Below are 13,632 nucleotides of genomic sequence, written 5' to 3' on the forward strand. Positions count from 1 at the left end.
CTGCCACACGCTCCAAGCTGCAGAACAGAACCGTCCTGCCCGGCACTGAGGGTCCTGTTGCCTGTGAGGCTGGAGACTCACAGGGAGCACATCCAGGACCCTGCGCTTTATTCAGCTTGTGGGTACACTGTCATTCACTGCTGAGCTGGAACATGGACAGAGCGTGGGGACTGCAGGCGTGACAGCAGGGACCCAGCCAAGATTAAGAAGGAATATGGACAGCGAAGTTCCCTGAACCCAGGACAACTGGGCCTCGAGAGGGGCAGGAAAACACGGGGTGGGGGAGTGCTGGTTCCCTCTGGCCACGGGAGCGGAGGTCTCCCCAGGTTCCAAAAGGCAGGGCTGGGGTCTGCCTGCCCTAGAGCAGCAGCAGGAGGCCACTGCCCTCCTCAGAGTTTCTGGAAAATAAGTCGTTCCCAGAGCTGAGCAGGCCCTCCCGGGCTGAGCCTGGACAGGGAGCTCGGGCCACCTTCTCCCCTGCATGTCTGCCCTGCAGTGCCCGCCCCCAGGCTTCCAGGCCAGGCCGGTCCCACTGCCACGCTCATACTCACAGGGGAGCCAGGAAAGCCCGCGGAGCCGGAGGGCCCTTGTGGACCTGCGTCGCCCCTGGTCCCGTTGCAGCCGTCGTAGCCGGGCCGACCTCGGGGCCCACCTTGCCCAGGATGTCCCTGGGGGAGAGAACAGTGCGTGAAACCTGTAGCCTGCACGTGGGTTTCTGGTTTGCATGCAACTGCCCAAGGAAATAGATGTCAATATTCTCACTGCCCTGTCCCTGTGCGAGCGAGTCCAAGCCCAGCAGGTGTTCTGAGACTGAGCGGGACAGGCTGCCTGAACAAGGGTCTGCTGAAAAGCTGGAGAGGGTCATGCTGAACCTGGGGACATCTCCATCTCAGTTATCTGATTTCAACAGACGCGGAGGGGCCCGTCAGTAATCTAGCACCTTAAAAGCTATGTGAGCACAACCTATTACGCAATTCCTTGAAATAACGCATACACTTTATCACACGATTTCTTTTAAGCTTCGGACTTCTTGATAATAAGCCAGACGTTGACATTCCAGAGTGACTTTTGAACCCATTAGGATGCTTTTCGGATTTACTCTAAACATTGGGAAACTTTCTAGATCAATGAATAAATCTCAGGCGTACGGTGCCTTGTACTCTGAACAACACTACGACATTCAGGGAGGAAGGAGGACTTTCTCTTATTCGCGCATCGCTTTGCTCCCGCGCTTGCAGTTCTTGGTCCGACTGGCCTTGTCACGCTCCAGAGTCGGAGATCCGCGCTGCTCCTGTAACGAGGGAGCACAGCTTCCCTCCCGAGGGTGCAGCCGGCTTTCAGATGGCTTGAGACAGGCACAAGGGACCTCCGCGAGCTGGTCCTTCAAATCGAGCTTGAGAAAACAGCTTCTCGGAGCTGTGCTCGCGTTCTTCCTGATTCTGTGGTGCCTCTGTGCCTCGAGTCCTTTGTTCTTGTCCTGGATTATCTGCCCACCACTGTCCTTTCTGATTGGAACGAGGTTGTCTGCAGCTGCATGCCAGAGTGATAGTGCTTGAAATTGTGCTTCAGAGGAAAATTTAAATTACAGGGAACTAAATATCCATCTCCATTGCTCAACATCCTGTTAGGTGCATTTCTATAGAAAACAACTCAGCTTTTACCAGGCCAGTGTCCACGGGGGCCTACCATGCAGGACACTGAGGATCCTGGCCACCCAGAGGTCCTGGTAACATGAACTTCTTCCTTTTGCTCTGCTCCCTTCTTTTCTTACGAAGTCTGCTTGACTGAGGGCTAAGGATCTGAAGGCAGAGTGTGAATTCTCTGCACTGGTTCTCCCGGTAGCAACCCTCCTGTGCCGCTGGGGAAGGGTCTCTCTCCCTGCGTGTCTAGGTATGCGTGCGCATGCGTGTGCCGATGGCGATAGAGAAGATGCACGTGCAGGTTAAGGGCCCAGACATCTGTGTGTGTGAGGTTTGGGAGGCAGATGTCTCTGAGTCACAGCACCAGACAAGGGCGCTTCCAGAAGTGCGATAAACACCCGCGTCTCTGAGGTCAGCTGTGGCCGGAAAGCCGGCCCTGGGAAATCTGCTTCTGGAGCCCCGTGAAGATGGCTGTGAGTCAGGCTGTTTTGTTTATTTTTTTATGCCACAAGAAGTAAAGTAAACTAGGTTATAAAAACACATTTTATTGCATTCTGGAGACTTTCTCATGAGCAGGCCATGCTGTTCCTTTTGCTTGCTGTGTGGTCACTACAAGGGACCGAGAAGCTGCCCATGGGCCAGCAGGGCTTCCTTCTGCCACCTTCCTCCACCACTCTGCACATTCAGGTTGTTCAAAAGCTCCAGTGAGATCTTAACTCCAACCCTGCCCGGGGCACATCCAAATCCCACTCCAGCTTTTGATTACAAAGCAACGTCCAGTTTTAGCAAAGTTGCCTCAATTCTGAAGCCAGGTCTATAAAAATGCTTGTGAAGAGAACACTCCATTGGACATTTGAGGGGACTCCAGGAGGGAACTCTGCACAACAAGCCCCCATGTTTTATGCTATGAACAAACAGGAGGTCTCATCTGAAATGTTTCTTTAAGTCACAAGCATACTGCCTCGAATGCATGCAATGTTTTAAAATTCTAATCTTCCAAAGAACTTACCGGAATTCCATCAGCACCAGGGAACCCAGAGACGCCTCTTGCTCCCTGTGAAGAAGGTGAAAGGTCAGAACGGCCAGCACACGCACCTTCGGGAGTGGAGGGTGTTGGCGTCATACTTACCACGTCCCCTTTGGGTCCTACTATCCCAGGAGCTCCTCTTTCGCCCTTGTCACCTTTTCGGCCCTGTAGCCCCGGGAAGCCTTGCAGCCCAGGAGGCCCGGTGTAGCCCTGGGGGCCCACTGGTCCTGGCTGACCCTGTGGGAACAGCGTACGTTAGGTTTCCGCCACTGCAAACAGAAACAGTCATCTTCAGTCACAGTTATTTTTGAAACCATGCTTTTCATTCTGGAAGAGCTATAATCTTCAGAGAACTTTATGTAAATTACTGTCTTCTACCATGGCAGCTAGAGGAGGACTTTTGGCTAAAGAGTTTAAGGAGAAACACATTAAATATAAGAAATTGTGATCCTGAATGACATAAGCTACTGTTGTGAAATGGTGACTATGGTTGGGGTGAAAGAACGAACTTCCTTGGCCTCTAAGTCTTTGTGGTAGAAAACATTTCCCAACAGATGCAATCCCAGCTCTGTCTTCCCAAGGCAATGCACACAGGGGGTACAGGATGCCTATCCAGGTGTCGGAGGCCCCGATGTTTAGGGATCAGGCATCTCTTCTTTTTGTCATAAGCACAGAAGAAATAAAAGTGTCTAAAAAAGACCTTTTGTCCATGCTGATTAGGATGGCTATTACTGAAGAAAACAAGAAACAAGAAAACCCCAAATTGGTGAGGATATGTAGAAACCAATCCTGTGCACAGCTGGTGGCAGTGCGAAATGGCACCTCAGAGCGCCAAGCATTATCACAGGAGCAGACATTTCACTCCTGGGTGCGGAGCCCAAAGGACTAGAAGCAGGAACCTGAAGAGATGTGAGCACCTGGGTTGCTAAGGCCAATGTTAATATTCAGCCCTGCTCAGATCAGCCAGGCTGTGGACACAACCCCCGCGTCCTCAGCAGATGAATGGTGAACCAGACGTGGTGTGTCCAGAGAATGGATGATTGTTCAGCCTTCATAGGGAAGGAAGTGGGGCTGTAACCCAGTGGTCGAGGCTTCCTTAGCACGCGCAAGACCCTGGGTAACGCAGAAAGATGGAAGGAGGGAAGGAAGTACTGACACCTGCTACGACACGGGCGGACCGAACGTGAAGACGTGAGCTCAGCGAGACGAGCCCAGAGGCAAACACTGGGCGATTCCACTCCCGCGAGGCCCTGAGGCAGAAGTGGGGGCAGGCGCCAGGCTGTGGGGAGGGCGACTTTGAATTTTAATTTTACAGACTGTGTTTTGATTCATTGTTCACGAATGGGGTACGACTTCATTTCTATGGTCATGCACACGGAGAGTCACACCACGCGTGTGACCGGGAGCTTCTGCTCGATGGGTGCAGAGGTTCAGTCTGGGCAGGTGAGGCCGCCTGGAGGCGTGTGAGGGGACTGCCGCCCACTGCCGTGTGGAGGTCCTGGGGCAGCACTGCAGCGCAGGGACCTCACCGCTCAACTGTTTCCAGGCCTGCGCTGCTGGCGGGGTGGGCCCTAGATGTGGGGCTCATGGGGAGCCTCTCGGGTGGAGGACCTCCATGCAGACCAAGGTCCAGCTAGGTGGGAGATATTCGGAGGACCCAGCCACAAGCTAGGGCCGGCTTCCTCCAGACCAGGCAAGCTTTGGAACGTTCCCCAGGGCCCTGCCCGGGCCAGTGCTGACTCCAGAGCTGCGCGCTCCTTCTCTGCCCTCCGCTTGGTGCGCGAGCAGCCAGCCTGTGAGAGTCAACCTGTTGTGCAAGGCGCACACGCCCCTGTGGCCTCTGTTCAGGCACCACAGTGGAGGCGAAGCCCAGGCACCGCAGGACCTTTGAAAGACATGAGGACTGTGGGGCGCTGCCACTGCCGCCCTCCCCAGGGAGCAAGACTTGGTGAGAGGTGGACAGCCCGGAGGTGGACGCCGCTGGGCTCATCGACTCCAATGCTCAGCAGTTCCATTTTCCTGCCTTTGCTGGAAGTTGGGGAATAAGCACCTTTGATCCTGATTTTCACAGTCCTTTCCTGGCCGCGCTGATCATTTGTGCTCCTGTGTGGCTGTGGGAGGACGGGCCTTGCCGGGTTCACCCCACGCCAGGCCCTGTCCCCTGACCACGCCGAGGCTGGGCGCTTGGCGGCGTTCACAGTGAAGTCTGCGGCTGATGGATGACCCCTACTTCCTGTCCCTGTGCTGTGTCTCTCCAGGGGCCTCACTTCCCAGCGCCCACGACTGAAGGCACACCCACCACAGGACTGGGGCGTGTCTGATGGGTGGACACCAAGCCCTGCCCCGGCTTTCGCCCACCTCTCCTTGTTCTGTTGGGGGGAAAGTGACCCATTCCTCGTGTCAGTGAGCTTTCTCGACCCTTCATTTCTTGGTGGGGAGACCGACTTTTGGAATCAAACGCTGGTCTTCCCTTTTCTGGAGCATGCGCTTCCTTTTCCGCTGAGGTGACGTTCCCGTAACACAGAGGGCACGACCCTGAGTGCGCCTGGCAGGGGCTTCTGGTGCGCTGGATGCTGTGCAGCCACCGCCCTTATCTAGCTCAAAGCATCTTTATCTCCGACGCAGGAAATCTGGCCCCTGTAAGTGGCCCCTCCAGCCCTCCTTCCCCTGCCTCTGGCAGCCCCCCTCTGCTTTCTCTGAGGATTTCCTTGTTCTAGAAATTCACATAAACGAAGTCACATGACGTGTGGCCCGTGTCTGTCTTCTTTCACTGGACGCGCCTTTGAGGGCCGTCCACACCAGCACGCAGAGTGCTGGGCAGAGTGATACTCCACGTGTGGTGCGCCACACCCCTTCCGTCCGCCGTGGCACCGGGTCTCCCTTTCTCTTGGCTGTTGAGCGCACTCCTGCTCTGAGCACGTGTGTGTGGATATGTGTGGAGTTCCTACGTTCAACCTCCTGGGTGTTCACGGGGGTGGAAGTAAGGGTCCCCTGGCGTTTCCAGGTGTGATTTTCTGAGGCCTTGCCAAGCTTTCCAGTTCTCATCCCCACTGGCCACACCCAGGTTCCGACCTCCCTACGTCCTCGGCAGCACTTGCTCTTTCTCAGTTGTAGCTATCTGCACGGGGGTTTACACGTGCTGCCTGTGGGCAGTTCCTCCTGGGCTTCTGATGGAACACGACGTCCCACAGAACCTAGGCCAGCTTGCTGTCCGAGGCAGGCCCTGCGGTCTGGGAGGAAGTGGGCTGGGCCGTCCACAGGAGGGTCCTGCACTGCTGTGATTACTGGGCATTCACGTCAGGGTCCAAGGGTGCCACTGCTGGGCATGTCTGGTCATCAGGGCTGAGACTTTCCCTAGGACATCCTGCCCATCAGGGAAGTCCAGCGCGAGCGTAAGGCCAGGAGGGTTTTCCTGTGCACGGATCAGCATCAGTATCAACTTCCATCCTCAACCCCAAAAGTCCTGACTGGAAAACTTATTTCCATCTCCTCCCTTCCTTTTGTAGCAAGTGATGTTAAAAATAGAATCACCTCAGAAGCAGTAGAAGTCTACTTTAAATGTCTCTGCATAAACCTTAAAATCACCTAAATTCTTAAGATTCCTACAATATCCTTGATAAGAATATAGCCACAGAATGTTTCTCATAAGCCAGCAGAACCTGTGGAAAGGAGCTGTACGGTCACCTACCAGGTCCCTGCATCTCCTGCCACCAGGCGATTCCACTGGTAGACAGGTGTGTCCCTCCGAGAAACAGAGTCATGATAAGCATCTCTAAACAGGGCACCTTTGGAGGGAGCACTGTTGCAAGTTGTAAAGATGGCTGCTCTCATTTTGTCTCCGTGTTCACTGCACGGGTGGCCATGAACTCCCGGGGAGAGGAGGTAGAGGGCCTCTGAGAGGGTCAGAGATGGGCTGCTTGCAGCCTGTGACTTCTCCAGTGTGGGCTGCACCACTCACGTGGGGCTCATTAGAAACGCAGAGTCCCAGGCTGGGCTGCATTCCAAAGTGATCCCTAAGAGGTCCCTTTAAAGTGTGAGCTTCAGCTGGGCACAGTGGTGTACACCTGTATTCCTGGCCACTGAGGCGTCTGAGGCAGGAGGATGACAACTTTGAAGCCAGCATTAGCAACTTAGACCTTGTCTCAGAGTAAAAAGTAAAAGTGCTGGGGATGTGACTTAGTGGCAAAGTGGCAAAGTGCCCCTGGTTCAATGCCCAGTAGCACATGAAAAATAAAAATAAAAAATAAATAGAAATTTTAAGACTGTGAGAGTCTGCGCCAAGCAGCCTGCTTCTCTGCCTGGAGTCTTTGAGGAAGGAGATGGTTTTCTTTTCTTTCTTTTTTTTTTTTTTGGGGGGGGGGTACTGGTGATTGAACGCAGGGGCACTGACCACTGAGCCACACCCCAGTCCTATTTTACATTTAAGGTAGAGACAGGGTCTCACTGAGCTGCTTAGCACCTTGCCATTGCTGAGGCTGGCTTGGAGCTCGAGAGCCTCCTGCCTCAGCCTCCCCAGCGGCTGGGATTACAGGTGTGTGCCACTGCACCTGGCGATGGTTTTCTTTAATGAGAAAAACCTCTCAAGCACAGGGTTGGAACTCAGAAGGAAGGTCTGGCTTACTGAGTCGGGCAAAAGGAAAGGGAGGATTCCTTTGGTGAAACTTCGGTTCTACACTGTGCCCCTGACATGTCCGCATCGGCGCTGCGCCCTGACTTTGCCTTTGTGGAATCTCTGCTGGTGTGGGTGGGGCCCGGGGTTGGTTTGGGCAGAGTCAAGTCCACGTGGCTCACACCCCTTGACGGTGGGAGGAGGTGCTTGGAGCGCCAGCACACCAAGCCTGCCTGAACTTGGGATTTCACTCCTGAACGCGCGGCAAACTGCAATCAGAAATGTGCGCGAGCAGAGGCACCCTCCACCCCACCTGAAGGGAGACCAAGGGCGGACCCGGTTCCTCCGCGTGCGCACGGCCTCCAGGTGGCAAAACGCTGGCCAGAGTGGAAGGAGTTTCACTCAGAGGATGGGAAAACGCTGGGAAGGACAGGCTGCCTCACCTCGTGGCAGCGCAGACTCCGCAGCGCAGCCTTTTCCTGGAAGAGCAGGAACGAGCTCCGCGTGACGCACAGCGCCTCTGAATAGAAGGAAATCCCTTCCCCTTCCGAAGGCCCCTCTTCCTGTCTCACCTGGGCACTGGTGTCCCCAGACACTCCTGTCCTCTGCAGTGCCGGGGTCCCCTCCCTTCCCCCGCGGGTCAGGGTGAGTTCCAGGGCTTCCTGGCCCAGCCGCACAAGGATGCAGCTCCTGGCAACCCTCGGGGGATTCCAACCTAAGTCCTAGTTAATTTCCACGAACTCTTTGCCACACATTGGGAAATATGTAAAATGTCCCCGAAGCCAGACTACTTTTTAGGATCCAGGAAAACAATTTCTCCATCCAAAATGAAGAAATGTTTATTGTTCTTCAGGATGATTAGTTAACATTTGTGAGCCATTTTTAGCTCACCCTGGCGGGATGAACTAAAGCATATTCCAAGCTGACACTAGTGTGGTATTAGCATTTGTGCAGAGTATCACATGCACAACCGTCAGTAAATAGCAGGAATTGCCTACTCCTTGCCACACATCCTGAGCTAACTCTGCCACCTTCCACCTGTATCTTCTTATTTAATATACAGTAAAACGTCAGCCCCACACCTGGGTACTATTCTACATTAAGGTTCCAGCTATATGGGGTACAATGATACAGGATCTTAGAATTCCTCTCCCAAATTATTAGGCAGGTGGTGGTGTTAGGGTCAACATAAAGTAACTGATCTCCACAGACAACGAAACAATCTTTACCCTTACCTGGTGATATTCAAACATTTACTTGAAATGGATCATGGACCCAAAAGAAAGAGCTAAAACTATAAAACTCGTTAGAGAAAATGGGGGGGGGTCTTTGTGTTTTGGGATTGATAAAGTTCTCTTACAAAAACTCAGACATCACAAACCACAAAAGAATGTCGACAACATAAAAAGCTGGATTGTGAAGACACCGTTGAAAATAAAAAGGCCACGACATTGGAGCTATGTTTGTAGAACATGTTTGATAGATGGTTACTACCCAGAATATATTTTAAAAACTCCCCAAACTCAACAATGATGAACAGCTTGCTTGAAAAATTTGGCCACTGATTTGAATAGATACTTCATCAAAGAAGTGCAGATGGAGATGAGCCCAGGGAAAGGTGCTGGGCAGGATCAGCCGGGGAGAGAAGACAGGCCCACAGGGAGACGTGCTTCGACCTCGTGGAACGGCACTGCCGGAGCTGGCGAGGACACCTGCACCTCGGTCCCCCAGGGAACTGTGGCACGGCACAGCCAGAGAAGGCCAGCCCCTGGGTACACGCCCGAGAGAAGCGTCCTCCCATCTCTACAGCATGACCTGCCTGAGAACACAGTGTTGTATAAATTCAGCTAAAAGCCAGACCCATCCATAGGCTCATCAGTTGAGGAAGGAATGGTACCCCAACCAAGGGACCCAGTAAACTGGACTCCACTCTGCGGTAGAACAGAACAGAGTGGGACGTCAACGGAAGGGCTGAATCACACCCCGCCTGACGAGTGAAAGAAGCCAGACGCCAAGGCCGCCTGCTGTCCGACCAGACTTCCAGACCATTCCAGAAGAGGAAAGTCTCGGCATGGAAACAGGCGGGTGGTGGCCTGGAGCTGGAGGCCGAGGCTGACCCGGCGGGCAGGGGAGACTGGACGATGGAGCTGTGCTTTCAGTGGTCACTATGGGCTGCACACCTTCACCAGTGCTCACACCAGCGAGGGGTATGCCGATCGCACCTCAGTAAACACGGCCTGAAACAGACAGACGGAGGGGTCGGTACAGCAAAGATCAAGAGCCCACCCCGACGTCCACCAGCGCCAAGAGCCGCTCCCTTCCCTTCAGAGAACTTGGAAGTAGAGAGTTTCGGGAAGGAGGAGGAATGGCTTTACCAGGACGTGTGAGCGGACACGCAGCCGGATGCTTTCTCAAAGTGTCTTCCAGGGAGACGAAGTGACGGGCAGACCCAGGCCGAGTGGGCCTGGAAGGAACCCGCGGGGCCTGCGGGAAAGCTCAGGGCGCAGCGGGCGAGAGCCAGACCCCGAGGAAGACACGGGGCCGCGCAGGGCCTCCGTGAGGCCACCCGACAGAAGGTGCTGTCCACCGTCCCGAGGTGTTAGGAGGCAGTTTTCCCTGAAGTGACCTGACTCAGGTCCACATTTTAAAGCAGAGAACAATGGATCTTTTCCTATTCCTCCCACCCAGGACCAGTGGTCTGAAGCCTCCGCTTCTCGTTCTGCAACAGGCCACACTTGGGCAGCATCCTCCTGGCTCTCAGCCCGAAGCTGGGCCCAGCTTTTTATAGTCTGGACAGGACTTTAAAATATGTTGGAAAGCTCATTTTCTGGGAAAGCCTTCATTGCATTGCACTTTAGCAATAAGTACGTTTCATCTCCCTGAATGTGAATCATTGCCTCACAGGCTGACTGGACTTCCTAAGCCTCATCCCGTAAAAGGACATGGACTCTGAGTGTGGACAAGCTGAGGGCCAGGTGGGGAGGAGGCAGGGCCAGGGCCCTGGCTGCTGGGCCTCAGGGAGGTCGAAGTGCTCGTTCTAAGTCAGCACCTGGCTACGTGTAAGGCAGTGTCGAGGACCAGGGTTTCACTGTCAAAGGGCCTGGATGTCGCTGTGAGTTAGTGGCACAGTGTGGCTCTGGCCTACACGTAGGTGACCAGAGAGGAACAATTAGAGTACGACTGGTAATTAAAGCTAGTTGTCTGCCTTTATGTCTTCAATTGAAAGCTATCAATTTTCATGTGCCAGTTGCACGTGTCAATATTTTACTAGTATTCTTAGGTCACACTCACACCCTAGAGTGTGACGTGACTCCTGCTGGAGACCAGGTTCTAATTGCTCTGCATCTCTGTCTTCGCCCTGTGGGGCGCCCTGTGCAGAGCGAGCGGCTAACAGCCCTAGTGCTGCCTACAGAAGGAAACAAGAGGCACCGTCCAGCCAGCGGCCTCCCTGCCAACCCAATGAGGCAGGCGTGTCCTTGAGAGTGACCTTCTAGTGTCTGTGGCAAAGACCAGGGACAGAACAAAAGGCGTATCTAAATGCGGTCAGTGAAGGAAGAGCGCTTCTGAGTCAGCGCTCTATTGAGCTGGTTCTGCCCTGAAAAAGCAAATCACCGCCTGTCCACCGGCCAGCCAAGGAAAGGGCTGTGGTATCAGCTTTCCCGTTACCTTGACTTGGAGTGCTCCTGAACAGGACAAGCAGCCGCATGTCCTGTCCTTGGAACACACTTCGTTATTCCACTTCCCCCTTCTCCCTCTTTGGCATTGGCCCACTTATCTGCTATTTCAATTTAATTTTCTTATTCCTTTTAAAAAATTTATTTTTAACTTACACACAATGAAATCACTCTTTGTCACTGCCGATCGGTCTTTCCTCTTGGGTGGTGCAGGGAGAAAGGGAACTGAAAAGCAGCTCTGTCCAAATCTCCTACCTAAGGTATGGATTCCATTTTTTGTGGATAAAAAATATTACCTTCTCGTGAACCATGATACAAACCCCACCTGTCTTTCTGGTATGTGAACATGAGGCTCCTTCACTAGCGAGCATCTTGGAGAGGCGTCCACTAGAATCTGGGTCACTAAGTGAGCACTTCTCAAATTCACATCCTCGCTCTTTGCCACTGATAACCTCTTCTTTCTCAAGGGCTTTGTGAAGTATCAGGTTTGGAAGGCCTCAGAGAGCACGGGGCACCTGCGAGGTCCAGGTGGACAGCTGGCGCTGGCCTGGGCCTCATCAACAAGGCCCCCTCCAGATCAAATCTGCACGTTAACAAGACCCTCCGCTGACGCGTGTGCTTGGTAAAGCTGGAGGAAGTCTCTGGAGAAGGTGTCCCAGGGTCGGCCTGGCATTTGCTGAGGGAGCCTTGGACCTGGAGAACTTTCTGGTCCAGCAATCTGGAGATGTGGGGGGAGCCTGGGAACTGAGATTTTAACAAGCTCCCCAAGCAATTCTGGTCACAGCCAAGTTTGGAGCAAGAAGCGAGTTCACCTCGCATGTGGGACCTTCGAGGAAATTACCAAGGGGGGCAAAACACAGGACACCCCGCTCTGCCCCCCACCCCAACACTGGGCTGCCTGGGCTTTCCAGGCCACAGCAGGTGGTTCACACGCTCACCTCTGGGGGTGCATTTCTGTTTGTGAATGAATGCAGAGAGTCTCTGGGACGCTTCCCTCCCCACCCTGCCAAGCTGCTTCTGCGTCCTGTCCCTGTCGGGAGGTCTTTCCCACAGCTCTGGGCAGGCCCTGCTTCCCATCCTGTGGGCTTTGCCACTGCCTTCCTGTCTCCCACACGACCGCCCTGCCCGTGGCTCTTCCTGTCCTCGCTAGTGAGCTAAGCGAGCTCCTGGAGGTCGGTCTGTTTCTCTCCAACCTCAGGGCCTTTGCACAGGTTGGCCTTGGCTGCCCACTGCCTCAGGGGCCCTGGAGGACAGAACTCCAGAGAGAAGCTCTGCCGCCCAGGATATTCTCCTGGCCTCTCAACCACACTAGGTGCTTCTCAGCTGGCTTCTACACAGCACGCTGCCTGGTAGAGTCACTCCACACCTGCACTTCACAGGGGGCCGCGGGGGCCATGCCTCCTTTCAGCTCCACACCCAGGGTCTCCTACACGTAGCACAACTCCACAGCTGCCACGGGATGGGTGCCTGCATTGCCACGTTCAGGGCCGCCCCACTCCCAGCCCACGTTCTTCCCATACAACCTTTTCTATTTTTGGACTATTATTTTCTCCTCTTCTTCCTTTTTTTGTGGTTCTGGGGATGGAGCATGCTAGGCGAGCGCTCTGCTGCTGAGCTGCCTCCCAGCCTTCGTCCCTTTCCTTGACTGTTACAGTGGCTTCATGGTTTCTGAAGCACAGCATCTGTGGGTTACGCCGCTCACCTTCCCGCCCCTGCTCAATTTCCTAAGTCACCTTAGTGTGTTGGAAAATACCCCACCCACCAGCTCTGAACCCCTGAGCTCTGCTGAGCCGGCCCAGTGGAATTTGAGTCTTGGCTATAACAGAGGATCTGGTTTTATCTGTCTGCACTATCAGGCGGAGTGCGTTCCAGGCCTCCAACGTGAGGTCCTAGAAAGGAGACCACCCAGAGCTGCAGAGGAACCAGCCCCTCAGACTTAGAGTCTGATTAGATAAGTAAGATAGCGCCTGCAAACCCCAGCGCAGGAGGGTAAGGCGAGCACCCCGGAATGCAGGAGCCCCTCCTGGAGACACAGTCTGGACGTGCAAACCAGCTTTCTGAGGACAACTGTCAGGGACGCGTCAGAGCATAAGCCAAGCAGGGAGCCATGGGGTGCGGCTCAGCAGTTATGGAGAAAAGGGGTGAGTTTGCCAACATGGGTCTGAGAAAAAGCTATAAAAGGAATATGTTAATGCTTACTGAATACCCCTGTTTTGAAACCAAATCTTAACTTTACATCAACAAAAGTCACTTTCTTTTTGACTTTGATGTTCCTGGGAGTGAGGAATGGCTGGGGTCAGGGGGAATGGTGCAGTTCCAGTGGTCAACAGCAGGTGGCAGTCAGTGGTGCAGTCAGGAGCACAGATTTGCAAGCCCTGTGAAGACGTCAAAGCCTGGAGCCTGCTCTGTGTTAAATGATTCATCTCGGTGGGGCAGAGGGCAAGTCCCCCATCTGCACTGGGGATATGACCTCCCACGGGAAAACGGATGAAAACAGTGCCTGCGAGCTCCAGCGATGTCTAAAGAGCAGACGGGATTCCACTTTTCTTTTATAGGGTGGATGAACTCAGTGATTCATCTTCTTTCCCTTCCCTTTGACTTGCTCACAGAAACGTGTGCTGAGTATGTCTACTGGGGCCTGCTGGGCCCAGACCCATCGCAGAGCCTCGTGAGACAGTGGTT

The 13,632-nt window shown here is 53.9% G+C and overlaps 1 protein-coding gene across 1 annotated transcript in view; it reads right to left on the reverse strand.

Moving 5' to 3' along the window:
* The window catches only part of Col4a2 (collagen type IV alpha 2 chain), a 151,660-nt gene that overhangs the window by 54,415 nt on the left and 83,613 nt on the right, over positions 1–13,632 (reverse strand). Inside the window, exons 5-7 of the mRNA XM_047552910.1 lie at positions 2,770–2,904; positions 2,650–2,694; positions 552–668 (exon numbers count right to left, since the gene is read on the reverse strand). Coding sequence (XP_047408866.1) covers positions 552–668; positions 2,650–2,694; positions 2,770–2,904 — 297 coding nt within the window. The remainder of the gene's footprint in view (positions 1–551; positions 669–2,649; positions 2,695–2,769; positions 2,905–13,632) is intronic.

Source organism: Sciurus carolinensis, chromosome 5, assembly GCF_902686445.1.
Source record: "Sciurus carolinensis chromosome 5, mSciCar1.2, whole genome shotgun sequence".
Classification (NCBI taxonomy): domain Eukaryota; kingdom Metazoa; phylum Chordata; class Mammalia; order Rodentia; family Sciuridae; genus Sciurus; species Sciurus carolinensis.